Below are 22,024 nucleotides of genomic sequence, written 5' to 3' on the forward strand. Positions count from 1 at the left end.
TTCTTTCACGGAGGGTGCCCTTCCAGACCTTTGTAAATGTATGTGCATAGAGTCATAGCAAGGGAATGGGCCGTGAAGTCTCCAGTTCGGCATTTCACACATGAGGAATCAGCTTCAGAGGAGAGAGCCAACCCCAAATTCATGGGTACCCCTTTGTTCTCTACGCACCAAGAGTTCACTGAGTCTCTGCCTGGCTTTATCCAGAAAACAAAACAAGGCCCCGCTGTCATGGGTTGTGTTTTGTAGGGGCAGAAGAAGACATTCAATGACAGAAATAAATGAAGATTAATGCAGTTAAGAAGGAAAAAAAAACCAAGAAATTTGAGAGACAGCGTCTGCAGGTGGGAGATAGAATCCTTAATTTTGAAAGGCTAAGGAAGGGTTCTGCATGGCTGTGATGTTTCAGCTAAGGCATAAATGAGACCAAAAAAAAGTCCATGGGACAAAATGGGTGTGTGTGTGTGGGGGGGGGGGAGACAGCAAGTGCAGTGCCCAGACGGGAGCTAGCTGAGCTCCTTGGGGCAAAGAAAGAGGCCAAGTGCTGAGAAGAGAGGAAGTTGTGATTAAGAGTGGGCAAACTGCCAAAAGGCCAGCACTATACAGCTTTGAAGACTCCGGAAGCGTTCAGATTGGTATGGGAAGCACAGGAGGAAGCTATGGAAAGATTGGACCAAAGGAATGATGGGAAATAGCCAGGAAATAGTACTGTGTGAAGAACTTTTCTTGTTGCCCTGACAAAGGGCCTGCCAAAAGCTACTTAAGGAAGAACAGGTTTATTTCGGCTCACAGCTCAAGGATGCCATCCGTGGATCAGCGGAAGGGAGGGAGACAGGGTAGCAGGAATGTGAGGCGGCTGGTTACATTGTATCCCCTCAGTGAGCAGAGAGAAGCGAATGCTGGTGCCCCCGCCCCTTTCTCCTCTTCATTCTCTAGCCCATGGGATGCTGTTCTAATCCCACAGGCTGGGGAGATGGCTCCGTTGATGAAATGTTTGCTGTGCCAGCAGAAAGAGGGAGTTCAGATCCCCAGCATCGTGTGAGTCAGGGTGGCTCTGCACATCTGTAATCCCAGCACTGAGGAGGTGAAGACAGGAAGCTCCCTGTAGCTTACTGGCCAGTCAGCCTAGCTGAAGAGATGAGACCAAGATTCAGTGAGAAATACTTTCTCAAGAAGTAAGGTAGAGGGCAACTGATAACGACACCAGCTGTGGACCTTGGTCCTCCTGTGTGTAAGCACTTCACCTGTGCTGGCACAGGCTTGTATACGTCAACTTGCATCATCCTCACAAAACCCCATGAAGTATCACCCACTCTCATCCCCACTTTACAGACAAAAAAAACTGCAAAGGGAGGCACAGAGATAAAATTATAGTTGATATAGGTCAGGTTAGTGTTCAACACAATTAGCATAAATGTGCTCTAGATTCTCAGGATTTTATTTTTTCTCATGTGAATATGTAACATTATTAACTTTCATAGGAGTGCTTGAAAAAGTTAGTTACTGTGTGTAAGTATGCCTAAAAGCACTGTGTTAGCTGTGATGGGCTTTTTCAGTATTATCCTTAGAGAAATTTTTAAATATTGATACATATGTGTATGCTTATATGAGTTTAATTTCTAGGCAGGGCTTCATCTCTCACTTCTGTCAATACTGACTGAGTTCCTTCGCAATGGTGGCATGAGAAGTTGGGAACCGGAGAGCTGGCTCAGTGGTTGAGAGAGCTCACTGCTCTTCCAGAGAACCTGGGTACAGTTTCCAGAACCCACATGAGGTAGCTGAGAACTACCTGTAATTACAACTCCAGGAGTTCTGATGCCTTTTTCTAGCCAATTCACATGCCTGCATACATGTGAGCAAACACACACACACACACACACACACACACATACACACACACACATACACACACACACATACACATGCACACACATACACACACACACTGTACACAGGACTAAAAAATAAATAAATCTTTAAAATTTTTAAGGAAGTTTAAGAGTTGGGCTTAGCCAGACATGGTGGCACACGCCTTTAATCCCAGCACTCGGGAAACAGAGGCAGGTGGATCTCTGTGAGTTTGAGGACAGCCAGGGCTGTTACACAGAGAAACCCTGTCTCCCCACCCCCCGAAAAAAAAGAGCTAGGTATAATGTCTCATACCTCACCACTCAGAAGGCTAAGGCAAGATGATAGTGAGTTAGAGACCAGCTGGGGCTACGTAGTGAGACCCTGTCACAAAACAAGACCAAACAAACAAGAAAAGAAAAAAATCAAACCTTGCAGGACTCTCTCACTATCACTCAAACTGAACAACAACAACAAAAATGTATGCTGATATACTTTAATCAGGGGCCATCATACTAGACCCTAAGGGATGCCAGCTAAATGAGACACAGTCCTTATGTGTGGTGGTTTGAAAGAAAATGGCCCCCAAAGGGAATGGTACTATTAGGAGGCATGGCTTTGTTGGAGTAGGTGTGGTCAGTTTGGAGGAAGTGTGTCAATGTGGAGGTGGGCTTTGAGCTCATATATGCTCAGTTTCTGTTGCCTGAAAGATGTAGGACTCTCAGCTACTTCTCTAGCACCATGTCTGCCTGCAGGCCACCATGTCACACCATGATGATAATGTACTAAACCTGTGAAAATGTAAGCCATCCCAATGAAATGTTTTTCCTTTATAAGAGTTCTGGTGGTCATGGTGTCTCTTCATAGCAATAGAAACTCTAAGTAAGACGCTGTTCTTAAGAAACTGACAGCCTGGTGTCATATCCAGACAACTACAAGCCATGTACTTTAATATAGTGTGGCAAGCATGGCAGTGGTACAAAGTGTCATCTGAAGTGGTTTTAATAAACAATATTAATTTTTAAAAAAAATCACATAAACCTCAGAAGACAGAAGGGCCCGTACAGCTTCAAGAGGAATTTACATAACCCTGAGTGGACAGCCAGCCTCCAGTGGAGAGCCAGACTTTCACATAGCACCTTCTTTAGAGTAATTTGGGGGGAGGGGCCGCTAGATGAGAACCAAATCAGGAGAGCCAGTACATAGTGTTCTTTTTGCTTAGGTCCTTCTTGTTTTCTTTCTGTTGTAACTTTGTGCCATATTAAAACAAAGAAACAATTCCAGGGAGGTTATAATGATCAGTTTTTAAAATACAGAAACAAAACTTTGATCTGAGACTGGGCAGTCTTGATCACAGCCATTCAAGAGGTTTCAATGGCTGTTCTGTCTTACTTGGCTGAATGCCGGGGTGATTGTGTCGCTGCCTTTGAGTTCTAAAGATTTGCTATAGTTACTGCTTACTATTTAGCTTACCTTCTCTTTATCTGAACTTCTTCCCAGCCTTCCCCAAAGGTTTAACTTTACCATTACCAAAAGAACACATTTTTTTTTTTTCAATGCATCTGCTTGCTTTTCCTAATCTCTGCCCCTCCTTGTATCTTGGCTTTGGGCCTAACCAAAAATCAGGCTCTGGTGTCAGAGGCAAAGCTCTCAAATAACCTTTTCAAAGGATCAACAGGGAGAAGAGAGACCAGACGCTGGACCATAAAGTCATGAGTGCTGCTACTGAATCCTGAGGCTGTCAGCCTCAACCTGGCCTTCTCCCGGCTGAGGGCGGAAAGCTCTCCCTTGGGGTGAGCCCATAAGAAGTCTATGCCTGGAAGCTTTGTCTTTCTAGAGCAGGGAGACAAAGGGTGACTTTTCACTGAGATGGTGCATCTGTCCGGGGAACTCGGGGGTCTGAAAAGGTTCTTGCTTGGGTATACTGACCCATTCTCCATCATGACATTTTGTCTCCGTCTCAGTGTGTAATTCCTGCTCCATCCTGCACATGTGTGCCTCCTGTGTGTTGTGGTTAGCAGACAGTATGAAACAAAAACAAACTAGAATTCCTGTGTGGGAGGAAAAGCTTAGGACTGTTGGACATCTGTGGGAAAAGTCGCTGTAGGCTTATAGCATTGCACTGTTTCCCAGTGGCGTTGATATATAGGCAGTAAGGTCATAGCGGGAAACATGGGCTTTAGAGTCAGAGACCTGAGTTCATACCCAGTTCAAATACTCCAGTCTGCCTGGTCTGCCTGACTGCAGGAGCCTCTCCAGGTGAGGCCCTGTAGGGTTACCATGGTGATTAGTAACAACAATAAAAAAAAACCTGGAGATAGGAGGGTCTCAACACATATCTGGTGTTGTTACTATTATTATTATTATCATCACCTTCATCATTATTAGTTATTACACCAGCAGACAAAAAGACTAAAAATATTATGACTTCAGATCTTTGTCAGCTTTATAAGATGACCCATTTAAATGTTACATAGCAATGTCAAACATTTTTGAACCACAAACTTTAAACCAGAAATATGGTGTCTCCAAGAAAATTTCATCTGTATCTATTTTTTAGTTTTATTATTTATTCTCTATCTTAAATATTTCATTTTATGTTTATTTGTGTGCATGTGTGTGCACATGTGTGTGTGTCAGTGTGTGTCTATGTGTACAACATGTGTGTGAGTGTGCTCAGAGATGCCAGAAGAGGGTGTTAGGTTCCCTGGAGCAATGAGGATGATGGGAACTGAACTCAGGTTCTCTGGAGGAGCAGCAAGTGCCCTTCACTACTGTGCAGTCTTTCCAGACCTTGTTTGTATCCATCTTTAAAAACCATAAATCACAAACCCCCTCCAAACTTTAAGGCTTAGCACCATTTGGATTTATTAGCTTATGGTAGTGGGGCATCCATTTGGGCTGACTTAGCCGGATACTTCACCTACGCTCCTTCCTCTGCTCCAGTGGCTCAGCTGGATCTCAATGGTGACTTTACCCATGAGTATGGCAGTTGGTGATGGCTCTCAGCTGGGTCTCTCTGTAGGCGATCTCTCTCTCTCTCTCTCTCTCTCTCTCTCTCTCTCTCTCTCTCTCTCTCTCTCTCTCAAAATACCAGCCAGCCCAGGTTCCTTTACAGTGAGATTCCATGCTGCAAGAGGGAGAAGACAGAAATTGCAAGATCTCTTGAGGCCTGGCCTTAGAAGTCTCCCGTTTCACATCTACCATGTTCTGTTGGTCTAAACAAGCAGTATAGGTCTGCCCAGGTTCCAGAGGGCTGGGGAAGAGTCCCTGCCTCTTGGTAGCAAGAGTGGAAAAGTCACAGTGAGAAGTGTGTATGTATTCAGGCAGGAGAGAAATTATGGAGGCAAACAGTCTTATAAATGGAAAATAAGAAAGAAAGAAAGTTAAATATCTAACCCTGGTCATTTATATGGAACCTGATCCTGGTCCTGTGGTCTTTATACTATCGAATGAGCCTAGCCAGGTGTGGTGGCACACACCTTTAATCCCAACACTTGGAGACAAAGGCAGTCGGATCTCTGAGTTCAAGCCAGCCTAGTCTACAGAATGCGTTCCAGGCCAGGCCAGGGCTATGTAGAAAAACTCTGACTTTATATTTATAAAAAAAGAAAGGAAGGAAGGAAGGAAGGAAGGAAGAAAGAAAGAAAGAAAGAAAGAAAGAAAGAAAGAAAGAAAGAAAGAAGGAAAGAAAGAAAGAAAGAAAGAGAAAGTAAAGAGAAGAGAACCAGACTTTGATTAGTAGTGAAAAGAAATGAGACCAAAAAACTTTCTTAGGAAATAAAAAAAAAAATACAAAGGTGAGTAGGGAGGGCCATCAAGGGTCCAAGCATGGAAGACTAGGAAGAGATGAAGGACATGATTGTCAGAGCTTCAGGATGCAGACTACAGAAAAACTAACATTCCCCCAGGAAGAGGAGCCTTAGTGCGTGGCATGGTGAGGAGGTGCCAGGATGGAGTCTTAAGCAGCACAGGGCAGAGTGAAGGGCACTTGGGCACTTGGAACCAAGGGCTGGACCAGCAACAAACGACCTGATCTAATGTAGTCTAGCTGATGAGCCCGAGGGTAAAACAAATTAGCAGTGTAGACAGCCGTCCCGTGTGCTGTGTTGACTCAGGCAGGGCTAATTAGGCAGACAAGCTGTGTCCTAGTAATTTGCCCCCATCTATGTCATTTCTAACCCTGGGTTCTTCTGATTGGCTTAAGTGGACGACAGTACAGCCTGATTGGCTGCCGAGTGCAATACAAAGCAGAACAGGAGGATGAGTCTCCTGAGCACTGCCTAGGAGCTTCCTTGAGTTCCCAAACGAGGTCTCCGTGAGAACAAGGCCAGCTGAGATAGAAATTTCTGTTTCACCAGTCACTGTGCCCTGGCCCTTATGGTCAGGGATTCTTCTTACTTGTTCAGGGTGGGTTTACTCGATATCTTACGTTGGAGGTGAATGCTTGACTCAAGACCATGTGGATTGAACGGATGTTGTGTTTGTTCCTGTCAGCTGCCGTAAGTGTGCAAATCACACTGCACGGTCCACAAACTCGCCTACTCGAGGTTGGGAAGGCTAGCTCCTTAGAGTGTAGACTTTCACGTCACACCTAGTTTCTCCACCTTCACTGCCCTTGCTTCAAATGCCAGAACTAATTCTGGTTTCCTTTTTCTAACAGTGAACACAGTGCCTTCTTTGACAACCTGAACCTTGAACTTCCTGGCTCCTCACCATGCCTGTTCAGCCAGCTGCCCTGTCTGCCAGCCCCTAGTCACCCCTTGCATACTTGAACTTTATTTAAACGTTTCTAAAATTGTTCTGAATCATGCTCCTATTGTATATGTAGGTATCTCTGCTTCCTGAATTTCGTTTCTTATTGCATTCAGGAAACAAATATGATTTTATCACAAATTTAACTAGAGATTATTCCTACTTCATCCCTAGCTAGAATCATGTATTTAAGGCCCAACATTCAAAGTTTAATCAAAATAAAAGTTAAAAACCTGGGTTAAATACTTAGAATAGATAAGAAAAATCAGGACTTTTTTAAATGCCCGATTCCAAAGGAGAAGCCTTGATTCCTAAATTTTAAAAAGCATGTAATTGCCAAAACACAAAGTATAATCACAAAATATTCAAAATTCATTTCTTAGAAATGTAGCATATTTTACTAAGCAGAAAACAAAAATTCTCAAAGCAAAAATACTTACCAACAATTATACAGTACCCTTAAAATATTACATAAGAAAAATAAGAATAGTTGAAATATTGTACCTAGCTTTCTAAGGCTGTCTTCTGGTAGGCTTGTACCTTGTCGCCTAATTAATACCTTTTGAAAGGCATTTTGGCTTTATGTACAAAGAATCACAAAAATGTATTGACTCTTTAGCCCCATCATTATATTTCTGTCTGAGACACCAAAGAGTTAAAACAAAAAATGCATGGCATGTTCATTACAGAAGTATTTACAAGAGGAAATCTCAATGACTTCTTCCTGGGGGATGGAAAACATATTACCTTGAATATTTAGTGATTGCTCTGAAAATAAGCCATTTTATAAGTAGGTTTTGGTGTGTGTGTGTGTGTGTGTGTGTGTCCAGGCATCAAGACACATGTGTGGAAGTCAGAGGACAACTTGGGAGGGTGGTTCTCACCTTCTACCATGGGGGTCCCAGGACCTGAACTCAGGTCACCAGCTTTGGTGACAAGAGCCTTGACCTGCTGAGCCATCTCATTTAGCCCTAAAGGTGTTTTTGATAAATGTTGTTTTAATGTTCTATATGCTAGATCTCTACAAATTGCATCTTCTGTGTACTATATCAAATTAGAAATCTAGGGGTCTTCCTTGGAATGTACCTGTAACCCCCAAATCATTACATTTTTAACAATTCTCTATTTTTCTCTTTCTTTTCTTTTCTTTTTTTGTTTGTTTGTTTGTTTTTTGTTTTTCGAGACAGGGTTTCTTTGTGTAGCTTTGCACCTTTCCTGGAACTCACTCTGTAGCCCAGGCTGGCCTCCAACTCACAGAGATCCACCTGCCTCTGCCTCCCGAGTGCTGGGATTAAAGGCGTGCGCCACCACTGCCCCGCAATTCTCTATTTTTCTTTGACTCCACCACCATCAAACTGTTTGAAATAAATGGCTTTTTTTCTACTGGACTCTATAGGGACTCTGACTGGTCTTCAGTCCCACATTGGAATCTGTTCTCTGCCTGTAGCTAAATGTAAATACAATGTGACTCACACACATACACCATTGCTTCAAATGCCCAACACTTTACCTGACCCCAAATACTACAGAAAACTATGGCTGCCTCTAAAGACTTTTCTCTCCATTGCCACACTCCACTTAGGCAGCTCTCTACAGTTAATACTCTTCTGCCTAGGACACTGTCTACAGCTGATACTCTTCTGTCTAGGACACTGTCTACAGCTGATACTCTTCTGTCTAGGACACTGTCTACAGTTAATACTCTTCTGCCTAGGACACTGTCTAAAGATGATACTCTTTTGTCTAGGACACTGTCTACAGCTGATACTCCTCTGCCTAGGACACTGTCTACAGCTGATACTCCTCTGCCTAGGACACTGTCTACAGCTGATACTCTTTTGTCTAGGACACTGTCTACAGCTGATACTCCTCTGCCTAGGACACTGTCTACAGCTGATACTCCTCTGCCTAGGACACTGTCTACAGCTAATGTTCTTCTGTCTAGGACACTGTCTACAGCTGATACTCCTCTGCCTAGGACACTGTCTACAGCTGATACTCTTTTGTCTAGGACACTGTCTACAGCTGATGTTCCTCTGCTTAGGACACTGTCTACAGCTGATACTCCTCTGCCTAGGACACTGTCTACAGCTGATACTCCTCTGTCTAGGACACTGTCTACAGCTGATACTCCTCTGCCTAGGACACTGTCTACAGCTAATGTTCTTCTGTCTAGGACACTGTCTACAGCTGATACTCCTCTGCCTAGGACACTGTCTACAGCTGATACTCCTCTGCCTAGGACACTGTCTACAGCTGATACTCCTCTGCTTAGGACACTGTCTACAGCTGATACTCTTCTGCCTAGGACACTGTCTACAGCTGATACTCCTCTGCCTAGGACACTGTCTACAGCTGATACTCCTCTGTCTAGGACACTGTCTAGAGCTGATACTCCTCTGTCTAGGATACTGTCTAGAGCTGATACTCTTCTGCCTAGGACACTGTCTACAGCTGATACTCCTCTGCCTAGGACACTGTCTACAGCTGATACTCCTCTGCCTAGGACACTGTCTACAGCTGATACCCCTCTGCCTAGGACACTGTCTACAGCTGATATTCCTCTGCCTAGGACCCTGACTATAGTTAATACTTTTCTGTCTAGGACACTGTCTACAGCTGATACCCCTCTGTCTAGGACACTGTCTACAGCTGATACTTCTCTGCCTAGGACGCTGTCTACAGCTGATACTCCGCTGTCTAGGATGTCTCTGCAGGCCTTTCCTCTTCCTTCACTTTCCAACCCATCATCTCAGGGAATCTTTGTTGCTGCTCTGGAGGAGTTCCCCTCGTTACACTCTCTTGGGACCTCTTTACTTTTTTCTTACTGAAGACTCACACAGGCAGTATTCCCACCCCAGTAGAATTTGAATTCTGTGAGAACAGGGACTTGGCTTGTTCACCATTCTTTACCCGGAGTTCAAATGTGTATTGAATTCCTAAGTTACACGCACCACTAAGTTACATTAACACCTAGTTAATCTGTGTCATTGTAGGATTCTTGTGGCTTTCTCCTGTTAGACTCAGGGAAGGGCCATTTCCACTCTGCCTACTGAGGTATCCCAGTATCTGCACAGTAGGAGGCTTTCTCCAGATGTGTACTGGATACATTTACCATAACCATGTAAAAATATAGGAAAAAGCCACAACAACAACAACAAAACCACCCTAAAAATTATAAAAATATAACTTTTCTCAAAATGATATTGTAAAAAAAAATAACAATTTAACAGAAAGAAATAGCTCTTCTAATACATTGTAATTATAGCACACATATAACAAAAAGGCTAGCCATAGACACAGTACCTATAATTACTCTAGTGTAAGAGATTAGATGTTTCTAATTTTCCCTAGTCTATCCAAATGGTTGTATCATTTCTGCATAGCTGTAATCATAGATTCAATTCTATGTTTTCTTTCTTTTTTGTTTCACATTTTGCTAGGATTCTACATTGCCTATATAATTATAGTTAGTAACTACATGGTATTCATTTACATTTGTGTATTTGAGGATAGTCCTTACTTTAAGATATATTTCCTGGAATAGAATTCAAAGTGTCCGAGTATCCACAGAGAAATATAGATTACTAGCTTCACTGGCCACAATATGGAAAAGACACAGTGATGGGCATGTGTGCAAGCAGAGTAGTGCTTGCTGTGGGACTGACTGTGATGATTTTTACAAGAGAATTCAAGCTGCATCAAGCCTATAAGGGGGCTGGAGGGTTGTGTCCTCTGTATAGGTTCCTATAGAACATCCTAAGTCAGGTAACTTCTGAAATAAGATGGGTATGTCAGGAGAGGAGGAGGCTTCAGGCTTTTGGGAAACCAGAGATTAGAGAGGGCTCTAAGAAAACAGACTTCGTAGACTGATGAGAGACATTCTTAAGGGAAATGCCGATATTGCTTAGAAGCAGATCCTGGGGGGTCTTTTTGTTCTCTTGGTACAGAAGACGTCAATAGAGACAGGGGTGACTAACCAGGTGACAGGAGGTGGCCACAGCAAAAAGAGAGGCACAAGGGCAAATCTGTAGGCTGTAGGCTGAACATAATAATGCTGCTGCCTAATGCTTTTCAAAATGCAAGTCTGGGCAGGATGACCCCTGGCTTCTCAAATGCTTTTTTATAAAACAGCAGTATCGTAGCCTCAAGCAGGAGTGAGTTACAGCCTTCTTGGTTCTTTGGCTTTAACTCCAAAGTGGCCACTTGACTGTCTTCTTGCTTGCTATCTTCTTAGCAATACAAAACTAAACCCAACACTAAAGCCAGGCACAGTGACTCAAACCTGTAATCCTAGCACTTGAGAAACTGAAGCCAAAGATTGCCGTGAGTTCAAAGCCAGTCAGGGCTACATAGTAGAGACCTTATTCTCAAACAACACACACACACACATACACACACACACACACACACACACACACACACACACACACACACAGCCCTAACACTTATGCTTCCCAGAAGACCTTGAACAAAGGATTATAGCCACAGGAACTTGAAATAATTCCCCAAACACCAGAAGTTCCCAAATTTAGAAACCAACAATCCTAAAGTTTTCATCAGTACTAAACTATCTGCTTTTAAGGTTGGTATCATGCTCTTCATCCAGGGTCTTCATCCAGGGCCATCTCCCTCTGGACTAAGCACCTATCATTTTCAAGTACTTCTAGAGTCCTCCTGAAAAATTATTTACCCTGGAGAGGAATTACTTAAGGACACAAAGCAACTTTTCTTTGGAAAGGCAGCAAAATAAGGGAAAGCATGGGGAAAATATTTGTGTTAGGATAAGGCCTAGTGTCCCAAAGGTGTAGCCAGGTACACATATTTGCTCTCTGGATGGTATTTTCATCCATCTCAAACTCCACTGTCCTCTTCAGCCTGAGCAATAATACTGTTCACATTCATGGTCTTTTGTATCTTTGTGTTGATACAAATCATCCAAAGGCCATCGATTCCATTAACAGTCTACATGTTAGCTTTAGTTGCTGACCACTAAGCAGATGAGTAAGGGTCCTATCTGTTACATTCCCCACAGCCTGCACGGGACCTCAATAAACATTTAGTTGGTTAATGTTGCTCAATAAACATTTAATATATTAATGAATAAGTGAATGAGTAATCAGAACCAGACTGTTCCGGTTTCTACATGTCATTAGGACATCTATCATTTAGTTGCTTTATTAGATCAGGTCTTAACACATTGCTCGACCAGGTTTCTTGTCATTGACTCTGTGATTATTTTAACAACCAGCAAAAACTTTTAGGTTGCCATCATACACAGAAGAATGCACCATATCCAGAAGAATGTGGGTAAATGTGGACACCATGATCAAAGGGGAATTCTAACTAGAGTGACCTTACCTCAGGTTATTGGCCTGTGCTGCCTCTCTAATATGCAAACTTTAGCTCATTACACAAGTCTACTAATTAGGAATGGATTTGAACAGTGCACTGATACTTTTGTTTTATTTCAGCAAACTTCAAAAGACAAAGAGGGATATCAGATGGCTTCAAGGAGCTACTGGTGAATGGTTTGAAGAAATTCAAAGAAAGAAATTTTGCAATGAAACAGATGTTAGCCAGATGTTAAAACCACCACTTACATACAGGCTACGGAAGGGGATGGCAAAAAATGGTGAGAAAAAAATAATTTTGCTTTGAATTATCTTTCCCTTGCTTTGTGGTATAGTGTTATAGACAATGGATCCATGCATCTACAGTTTAGCCAATTTATGGCTCAGGACTGTTATACGGGACCTAAGCTCTGCACTATAGGGTATGCTAGACAGTTTAGGTGGATGAAAGATGCCTGATACAGCTCACTGTGAAGATGGTCAAATGATTTGTTCTTGATAAACTTCAATGTTTTTCATTTTTAAATGTGTATAATGTCTACTTCATAGGATAAAATAAGATAATATGTGTTAAGAATTAGCCTAAGGGCCAAGGAGATAGCTCAGCAGGAAAACACTTAGCTTTCAAGTATGAAGAGCTGAATTCAAAACCACAGAACCTACATAAATCTAGGCACATAACTATATATATAAAGTAAGCTATAACCTCGCTCTCTTGTGAAGGATAGGGGACAGGAGAATTCTCAGAGGCCTCTGGACTGGCTACCCTGCCACACAGCATAGCAGCAAAATACCAAGGAAGGCAGAAGGGTGAAGACCAACAAATTAAGATTTCCCCAACCTCCACATTCATGTTTATGCATGAGCATGCCATGCACAAACATTCACACCTACACTAACACATGTCAACACACTAAAAACTTAAAAGTAAAAAGAATTAACCTGAGCTGATTGCGATGGCTTGTGTCTTAATCCCAGCACTCGAGAGGCTGAGGCAGGAGGATTGTCATGAGTTTCAGGCCAGTCTGAGCTGCAGAATGAGACCTTGTCCCCCAAAAAATGAAAAGGAAAGAAAGGCGGAGAATTAACAGGAGCACTTACCTCAATGGGACGATGACGAAGAGGAAGGCAGAAGAGAAGCTGGGAGTTTCACGCAGAAAGAGGAAAGCTGATGGAGGAGTTGTTGTCCCTCTGGAGTCTCAGGAGACTCCACGGTGGGTGGCAGTAGGCGCCTGCTGTGGACACTTGGCTGTGACTGCCAGCCTGTCACTCAACTTCACCTACTTGTCCTAAGCTGTTAATGAGGGTAGTGAAACCTGTTTCCACAGGACACCCATGAGCGTGGCAAACTATCAGAAACAGACAACTATAAACCAGCCATGCCACTGAGCCAGTCTCGTGGACTGCTTTTACGAATGTTGTCACCATGAGTAACACTCTGAAACAGGTGATAGTATTTCTGAAGGTACAGATGGATAAAATCTCCAACTCTCATAATGAAAAAAATCAACCTGAAAAAACAATCCAGATTTTCACTTGTGTGGGGTAAGTGTGGTAGTGGTGCTCATGGTGCTGGAGGTCAAACCCCAGGCTTCATGCATGCTAGGCAGGTGTTCTGCCATCCACCTACATCCCCAGCCCAAACTCAGATTTTTAGGTTGAGCCCATGTATGTGCCATGGTGGCTTTGCCTTACCTTGAACTTCAATATTTGTAAAGTCAGTGTGCACCAAAGGATTATGGTGTGTCTTTGTACATGCTGATGGGCCTTAAATTTAAAATTGAAAGCTCATATATAAAGCTATATGTTATAAGACATATTATAGATATATATTACATGCATATGCATAAGCCAAATATATGTGTATACACACACACACACACGCACGCACGCACGCACGCACGCACGCACGCACGCACACACACGCACACATGCACACACGCACACATATATATAACTTACCACACCAGGATAGATTTTTGGAAAAGAATAAGGAACACTCTAAATGGTTTCATTTCCATTTTATTTACTTTCTTTGGCATCAAAGAGTTACATGAAAACTCCATCATTTTAAAGAACTGATATTTTCTAAAAGATTCTTGGATCAGCAAGATCTGAAATGAATGGATCCCCTGACTTGCTAACTTAGATGTTGGACATTCGTGTAGAAGATATAATGAGAAAGACCCACAGAGCTGGCATCTAGCAAAGAATCCTGCACAGAACTGTGGCCTGTGACACAAACAGAAACACCCTGATTTACTGTGAAGTTATTCTCTCCCTGTGGAACCACTGGAGGACAGGACCCTGAGAAGCAGCTCTGAACTCCCTTTGTTCTTGGGGTCATGTGGGGATGCAAGCTGCTTCCAGATTGTAGGAGGGGAAAAGAAAAGCCACACCTTCCTTCTTTCCGTAGATTTATCTGAAAGCCAGGCACAGAAGCAGATGCCTATAACCACAGGACTGAGGCAGGAGGATTGCAAGTTTGAGATCAGCCTGGCCACCCTGAGCTAATATAATTAACTCCCGGAGCTACGTAATCATAAATTGTCTCCAATTAAAAATAACCAAAAAGTATATTAATCTGAAGTTTGTTTTTTTATTTTAATGGTCTCATGTAGCACAATCTGGCCTAAAATGTAATGTGTATCTTCAACTTTTACCCACCAGCCTCCACCTCCCAAGTGCAGGGATTATGGGCAGGCACCATTCTTTCAGTGATGGGGATAGAAGCCTTGTATGCTAGGCAGGCACTCTGTAGTGGAGCTACCTCCCCAGCCCCTGTCTGCAAGTTGTTTTTTTGTTTGTTTGTTTGATTTTGGTTTGGTTTGGTTTTGGTTTTTCGAGACAGGGTTTCTCTGTGTAGCTTTACGCCTTTCCTAGAACTCATTCTGTAGTCCAGGCTGGCCTTGAACTCACAGAAATCCTCCTGCCTCTGCCTCCCAGAGTGCTGGGATTAAAGGGGTGCGCCACCACCCGACAGTGTAAAAACTTTGCCTTTTCCCCCCCTCAGATCCTATGGAATTACAAACATCAAGATCAAAAAACTTAATAAACCAAAAACCATCTGGTTCTCCCCGAATGAGCTTCCGGTCATCCTTTGCTTCACTGTTCTCCTTCAGAAGATCTGGGAAGGAGCCGCTTAAGCTTCAGTCTCAGAGACCGAAGGGGTGAGTTTAACTCAGATCGTGGGACAGCCCATAGCCTGAAAGCTACTTTTGAAGCAACTGCTGACATCCTGGTAGGGAAGCTGGAAAACCAAGGGTTAAATGTTGGGAAAGAGTTATTGACACTTAACTCTGCTGAGCCTGGAGCAGCCTGTGCCTTGGCTAGAAAGGTAAATTTAAATCACTGCTTTCCGGTGACCATGTACTTCTGTAGAATTGACATATAAAGACCCGAAGAAAATAAGTATCAGGTGGGTTTAAAAAAAAAAAAAAGTGGAGAAAAATCGGCTCCAAAACATAAAGGAAAATGAATTTGATTTTCAGAAATGCTGACGTCACTGTTCTTGAGTGGTTGGCCAGAATTTCAGTCTAAGGCGAGGGAGGGGCTGCATTTGGAGCTGTGCTGTGCGGCAGGCGCGCAGACGGTTCTTCGCTGTTGGACGCAAAATAAATTACTCTCCCTCCTCTCGAGTGTGGCTCATTGTGTTGTTTCATGACAAACAAGCAGGACTCGGCCAGCCGTGTAGCTGAGCTGACTGCAGAGTATTTTCTGCATGTCTTCCTGGTTACAAGGCTTCCCACCCTCTTAAGGTGTTGGCGTGGCACGTGATGTGTTCCCTGCGCTGGCGAACCATTAAGATTGAGTTGCAGCGCTAAATCAAAGGTGTTGGAGGTCACTGTCCCTGAAAAACAAGCCGCAGCAAGCCGCTGCTGGGGCGTGTGATGAGGCTCTGGGACCTGACGGAGCACCGAGATTTTTTACTTTCGGCTTTTCCCTGATGAAATAATGAAAAGCTGAGCAAAATGTAGACCTGTGGGACTGACCCTACCAGAGCCACTAGCCAAGAATACTCCTCATCGGTGAGTTGCTTTAAAAAACTCTGGGGACAACTGTTGTTTGGGAGATTTAAAACTGAAAAATATTTCGTGCTTTGTAGAAACCATTTCGTTGAAGGAGAAAAGTTGACTGCCAAATTGTTGGGGGATCAAGGTTTTCACTATGATTTGTATCTTAGGCAGCCGGAGTTTTTAAGGGGGAGTTTTATAGAGCGGAACGGGATGGGTTAGGAAGCCGGGAAAGTGAAAGAAACGTGTGTACTCCATAGGCAAGTTCGTTGAGGTTTTTTGTTTTGTTTTGTTTGTTTATTTTCAAGCTCATGTTTCAGATTACTGCAGGAGTGGATCAAGGAAGATAAAAGATCTAAAGATCTAGGATCTTCATTCTTGGTATGTGTTTTGGCCAGAGGGCAAACAGAAAACAGAAAACTTGCAGACTCTGTTCAGCAGATGTCCTTGTCAGATACCAAAATGACTCCTACCCAGACTGACTGAGACTGCAGAATGCAGCCTGGAGACACACAACTGTGTCTTCCCAGACATCGGCATCTTTAAATACATCTTTCTTCCTTTAAAACAAAAAATCACTTTTTATTATTATTGTGTGTATGAGAAAGAAAGACAGACAGACAGAGACAAAGACAGACGGTATGCACGTACCAGAGCATACCAGTGGTAGAGGTTAGAGGACAACTTCCAGGACTTGGTTCTGTCCCACTGTGTGAGCTGGGGATCAACCTCTGTCATCAGCCTTGGAGAAGCACTTTTACCCACCAAGACGTCTCACTAACCCCAAATACATCTTCCTTTTAAACTTTAAATGATAGAATATTTAATGTTTATCTTAACATGATCATTAATAGTGATTTGCTTGCTTCCCCCCCCCCTTTGAGATAAGGATATATATTATAGCCTAGGCTGCACTGGAACTCACATAGCCCAGGCTGGCCTCAAGCTCACACTGATATTCTTGTCTTATCTACCTTGACAAATATTTGTTCCACCAGGATAGAATATAATGAAGGATAAACCCTAGTGTTTGTTCCTACAAGGTCTCACAGGACCGTGCAAAAAGCATGCTCTTTTGATTTTAAAATCTGAACTTGACTTCAGTGTTTAGATAGAAATCCTAAATGTGAAGGAACAAATGTTTTTACAGTGGGGTTTGGAGGGTATCATAAGGCAGCTAATATGGATTCATGGCTTCTCTAATCCCAGGTAGCATTTAACTTTAACAGTTCTGATCTTTAGAATACAAAAACAACCTTCAAAATCCTTTCTCACCCGAGTGCTGTTTCTTGCCTGAGCTCTGGGGAGGGTCTGGTGGGATCTGGGAAGCCCAGTTGACCAGGACAGGCAACCTTCAGGTTTCCACTTTCTGAAGCCGTCAAGGGCTTGCTGCTTGGTGCCCTGGAGAGCAAGTCAGCAAAGCAATGTCGAGTGTATTTTTTCACAGTAATGAATTACTTCAATTCCTATTTCAAATCGTATCTGTATTCTCATTGTAACAAATACACACAGTTGAGTATCAGGCACAAAAGCCAACCTCAAAGTTATTAATAAAGGTATAAGATATGAATGAATGATGTAGAGACATTTTCATCCCTGGCAGATAATCTAGAGTTAGAGGACCTTGATTTGACTTTCCAGAGCAGTATTCAGAGGAAAAGTAACCAAGAAAATAAAAACCTAAACTTTATATAAAACTCTCAATAATCAGATAAATAATTTGTCCTCCTCCTCTTCCTCCTCCTCTTCCTCCTCCTCCTTTTCCTCATCTCCCCCTTCTTCCTCTTCCACATTTCTTTTTTGAAACATGACTTCTTTGTGTAGTCCTGGACCAAATTATGGAGACTAGACTGGCCTTGCACTCACAGAGACCAACTGCCTCTCAAATACGGAGATTAAAGGCATACACCACCACACCAGGGTTATTTTCTTCTTTTAATCTTTGGCTGTTTGTTTTGTTCTGTTCTGTTTTTGAGACAAGGTCTTGTGGAGCCTAGGCTAGTCTTAAATTCACAATGTAACCCAAGCTGAACTTGAACTTACAATTGTTCAGTATCTGCCTCCTGGGGTCTGTGAGTATACATGGGTGCCACCATGATCGGCTCTGTGCTTTGCTTTTCACTGAGAAGTGACCCTGGAAAGTAGACAACATTTCTCAGAAAATAAAATGGGAAGGGGTTTTCATAGTTTGTCAAGCTATCCTTGTTTGCTTTGAGGCCCAACCAATAAAAGCAGGGTAGTTCCCCCTCCCCATCCAGGTAATTCTCAACCCTGATCCAAAACTACAACATGATGAGGAAAAGCCTTGAAAGAGAGAAAACCTAGATTTCTGTCATTTTAATTATAGTGTATTTCAGTTGTCCCAGTTTGTTACTTATTGGTGATATTCTCTTCCTGTGCCTAATATATGAATTAAGCTTTAACGTTAGTATTTATGTATAGGAAAAATAAGATAAGTATGGGATTTTGTGCTGTCTGTGGTTTCTAGTAGTCGCTGGGGACCTGAGAATGTATCCCTAATACAGGATAAGAGAAACGGCAGTATGGGGGTGGTTTGGTGGAGGTTGTAGTGGTGGTGTGTGTGTTGTCTTTCCTTGTTTTGCTTCGTTGAGACAGAGTTGCCCACTGTAGTCCAGGAGCTCTCTGTGGCCCAGTCTGACCTGGAATCCATGGCAATCTTCCTACCTGAGCCTCCTGAATGTTGATATTCCAGACATGAGCAACCAGGTCTGACAGTATGTTGGAATCTTGAAATTTTGGTTTATCTTTTTCAATGGATAAAACAAACAAAAACAAAACAAAAAAAACCAATGGGAACACATTGATTCCATAAATTATAAAAAGTCAAAATGATTTCTACTTCACACATATCCTCTCCCTCCAAAACTCATGCTACCCAGCTTTCCCATTATGACTGAAATGCTACTTGCAAATGATTGAACTGCCCCAAGGCCCAGGAAGAAAGAAAAGCACTTGTGTTTTTATCTTTTATTTATTGCTATCCAGTAAATTCAAGACAGTCTAATGTAGTACATGCTGCTCTCTCCAACATTTTCCTGTAGGGTTATTTCCTGGGTCGTGTTATGAGGTGGCTGGTATCTGTGGCCTGTGGCACTTACCCTCCATTGTCCTACAGGCTCCCTCCATAGAGTTTAGTAAGTGCCTACGGTCTACAGCCTGGGCATGCCAGCCTTCAGGGTAGCATCCTAAGCTGTTCTTTTCTTGGTCCAGATTCCCAGTTACAGGAATGACTCCCTGCTTGCCATGATGAGGCAATGTGTTCCGGCATGCTCTACCAGGAAGTCACTCCTCCAGGGAGCCACCAACCCTCTGTCCACCCACCCTCTGAAAGCCACAGCCATATGTTCCTCTTGGTTATGGCAATTTTAGGAATGTAGATTTTTTTTTTAACATTGCTTTTTCCCTTGTTTCCCTTGTGGTAGTCCCCCAATGAAAGCACAAGGGAACTAGTTTGCAAAGTTTATTAATAATACGTACATTAAAACCGCCTTTCCTTTGATTATCATAGTGCATGACACATTGGTGACTATTCCCAACACGGTTACAACTGGGCAGATATCTGTGACTTTGGGTGAGAATGCATGCCCACTCTCCTTTTCCTTAGGGATGACTTTATTCCCCTGAGATGCAAGGAGCCTTGGTGGATCCACCTAGCCACTTCTCAGACATGCCCAAATTTGCCTGATCCATAGGGCGTACACGGCTTGGACCTTTCAGCTGCAAACTCCCTTACGTAAGCAGAAAGGTCAAAAACTATTTTGGAAAGTTAAGAGGCACATCATATTTTCCCTGAATTTATATTCTCTCTGTGCCTCCCACTCCCTTTCCTTCTTTTCAAGCTCTCCATTTTCTAGCTGGAAAGTCTGAGCTGGAACATAAAGACTCTAAGACCCTTAGCCAGAGGGCTCAGAGGTAGGGAACTCCTCCTTAGGTTCTGTTCTCTCTGTGGTCCCTGGTGTGGTGCAGACAGATGAGCAGCAGGGGAGCAAGACATGGGGACAGATTGGGTTACTTTCATCCTGGGAAGCCAGCGGCTTCCGGTTGATCTGGTTACCTTTATTAAATCTGAGTCACATGAGCAGTTTTCCCTCAAGAGAGGATCAGGCCCCAGCTTTGGAGTCTGACTTAGTAGGCACAAGGTTGGGAAAGGGGAACTTTATTTTTATTTCTCCAGGATAATCTGGAGCCCTGCAGCTAATTTATTCAGACTAAGGTAATGGCTGTAACAATTCCTTGGCTGGTGATAACAGCCAAGGCCATAGTTTTGCTTTCATGTAGTATCATGCTTTTATCAAAACCCTACCCAGGATCAGACAGCTCATTGAGTGTTAGAGGTAGAGTGAGGACATAAAGCCAAGTCCCTTCCCGGGGGACTCTATCATCTAGTGAGGGCACCTGAGTGTCGCATATAGTGGCTGGTCCACCTCAGAACTGGTCTGTTTTGTTCTTTCTTGTTGTTGTTGTTGCTGTTTGTTTGTTTTTCAAGATAGGGATTTTCAATGTAGCCCTGGCTGTCCCGGAACGCGCTCCGTAGACCAGGTTGACCTCAAACTCACAGAGACCCGCCTGCCTCTGCCTCCTGAGTGCTGGGATTAAAGGAATGCACCACCAAATCTGTCCTTTATTTTGGCAATTCCTGAAAACGACCATCAAGGGTCTTGAGGAAGTTGTGTCCTTTTGAATTCACCCAGGGATCCCTTGTGGCCCAGCTGCAGCCTGGGTAGCTGCAGATACACTGATGACTGCAGTACCATGTGGCAAGCATCTGGTGACTGATATCTTCCTGCTGGGAAGTTCTTAACTAGGCTAGAGGATCCAGAAGGCTTTCTGGAGGAAGAGGAAGAGTTAGGTGACTAAGACACAAGAGGCTGTTCCAAACAAAGATGTAGCAACCAGAGAAAACAGAACTCCATCTAGGTCACCGAGACTCACTAAGTCAGTTCAAGTCAGCATCATCTGGTTTTCAGCTCAGTGGTTCTTCAGCCATGGGCAAATTTATGCCCCGACAGACATTTGGCGATGTTTTAAAACACTTCCAGTTTTCACAGAGGAAGTGAGGGTTAGAGGCCAGGGGTGCTGAGGAATATTGAGGTGATCAGGACAGACCACCTCAGGAAAAGGAAGGTCAGCAGTGCCAAGGAGGAAGAATCTTTGCTCCAACCTATATTATAGCACAAAGAATGGATTTAAGGGAGAAAAGCTAGAGTCAGGGTAGCAGGAATGTTGGAATGATGGAGCATACCTGTAATCCCCTTCTTTCCAGCCTCAGCTACATAGTGAGTGTGAGGCCAGCCTGGGCTACATAAGACCTTGTCTCAAAAAAGCAAAACAGAATAAAAATAAGAGTAAGAATAAGAGCTAGGGCAGGGGCCGGGGGATTTGTGATACTTAATCTTAGTTACCAACTAGAGTGCATTTAGAATCATCACGGAGACATACCCTGGGTGTATCTAACTGTGAACCTAATAAATCCTTCACCCCTTACGTCCCTTCTCGCCAGGTATTGGTAACAACAAGAAACCTCTTACTACATTACTGGGAGAGCAATTGTAAAAATAAGCGGATCTGTGCGTGATTTTGAGTGGGGTTACAACACTGTCGTAATTGGTGGGTGAGGAAGAGGGAGAATCGAAGGTGAAGTTTCTTCTACTCTGCCTTGGGGAACCAGGTGGATGGTGATGGATGAGAGGGGAAGAATAGATGGGAAAAGCAGAATGACCAGACTCTTCATTCGTTTACTTAACCAGACCGCACACGAACTCCACGGGACCAGCATAGACAGTGCTCACCTTCACACACTTGGTTCTTGTGAGGACAAGACAAAAATCAGAAGCCGTGAAGATAGACTACAGTGGAGAGGACCCGTATGGTGTGGGAGCATATGTGAGGGACAGGGCTTCAGGGTGAGGCTGGTTCAGTCTTCTGGAGGGAATATCTTTATCATCCCTCAAGTGTAAGATAATTGAAATCCCCTCTGGCTGAGGGGACACAGGGACGTAGGGCATGAGGCTGGGAAGTGTATAGAGACTAGGTTGA

The 22,024-nt window shown here is 43.3% G+C and overlaps 1 protein-coding gene across 4 annotated transcripts in view; it reads left to right on the top strand.

Annotated features, from left to right (window-relative positions):
• The window catches only part of Exph5 (exophilin 5), an 80,910-nt gene that overhangs the window by 33,885 nt on the left and 25,001 nt on the right, over window positions 1-22,024 (top strand). For 2 of the 4 annotated variants that reach the window (XM_006972320.4, XM_076576277.1), the window contains exons 2-3: window positions 12,075-12,235; window positions 14,968-15,124. In XM_006972320.4, coding sequence (XP_006972382.3) covers window positions 12,075-12,235; window positions 14,968-15,124 — 318 coding nt within the window. Of the gene's footprint in view, window positions 1-11,032; window positions 11,186-12,074; window positions 12,236-14,967; window positions 15,125-15,583; window positions 15,983-22,024 lie in introns of those variants that run through there. The other 2 variants (XM_076576278.1, XM_042280938.2) reach the window with 2 other exon arrangements.

This window comes from Peromyscus maniculatus, chromosome 7, assembly GCF_049852395.1.
Source record: "Peromyscus maniculatus bairdii isolate BWxNUB_F1_BW_parent chromosome 7, HU_Pman_BW_mat_3.1, whole genome shotgun sequence".
Taxonomy (NCBI): Eukaryota; Metazoa; Chordata; class Mammalia; order Rodentia; family Cricetidae; genus Peromyscus; species Peromyscus maniculatus.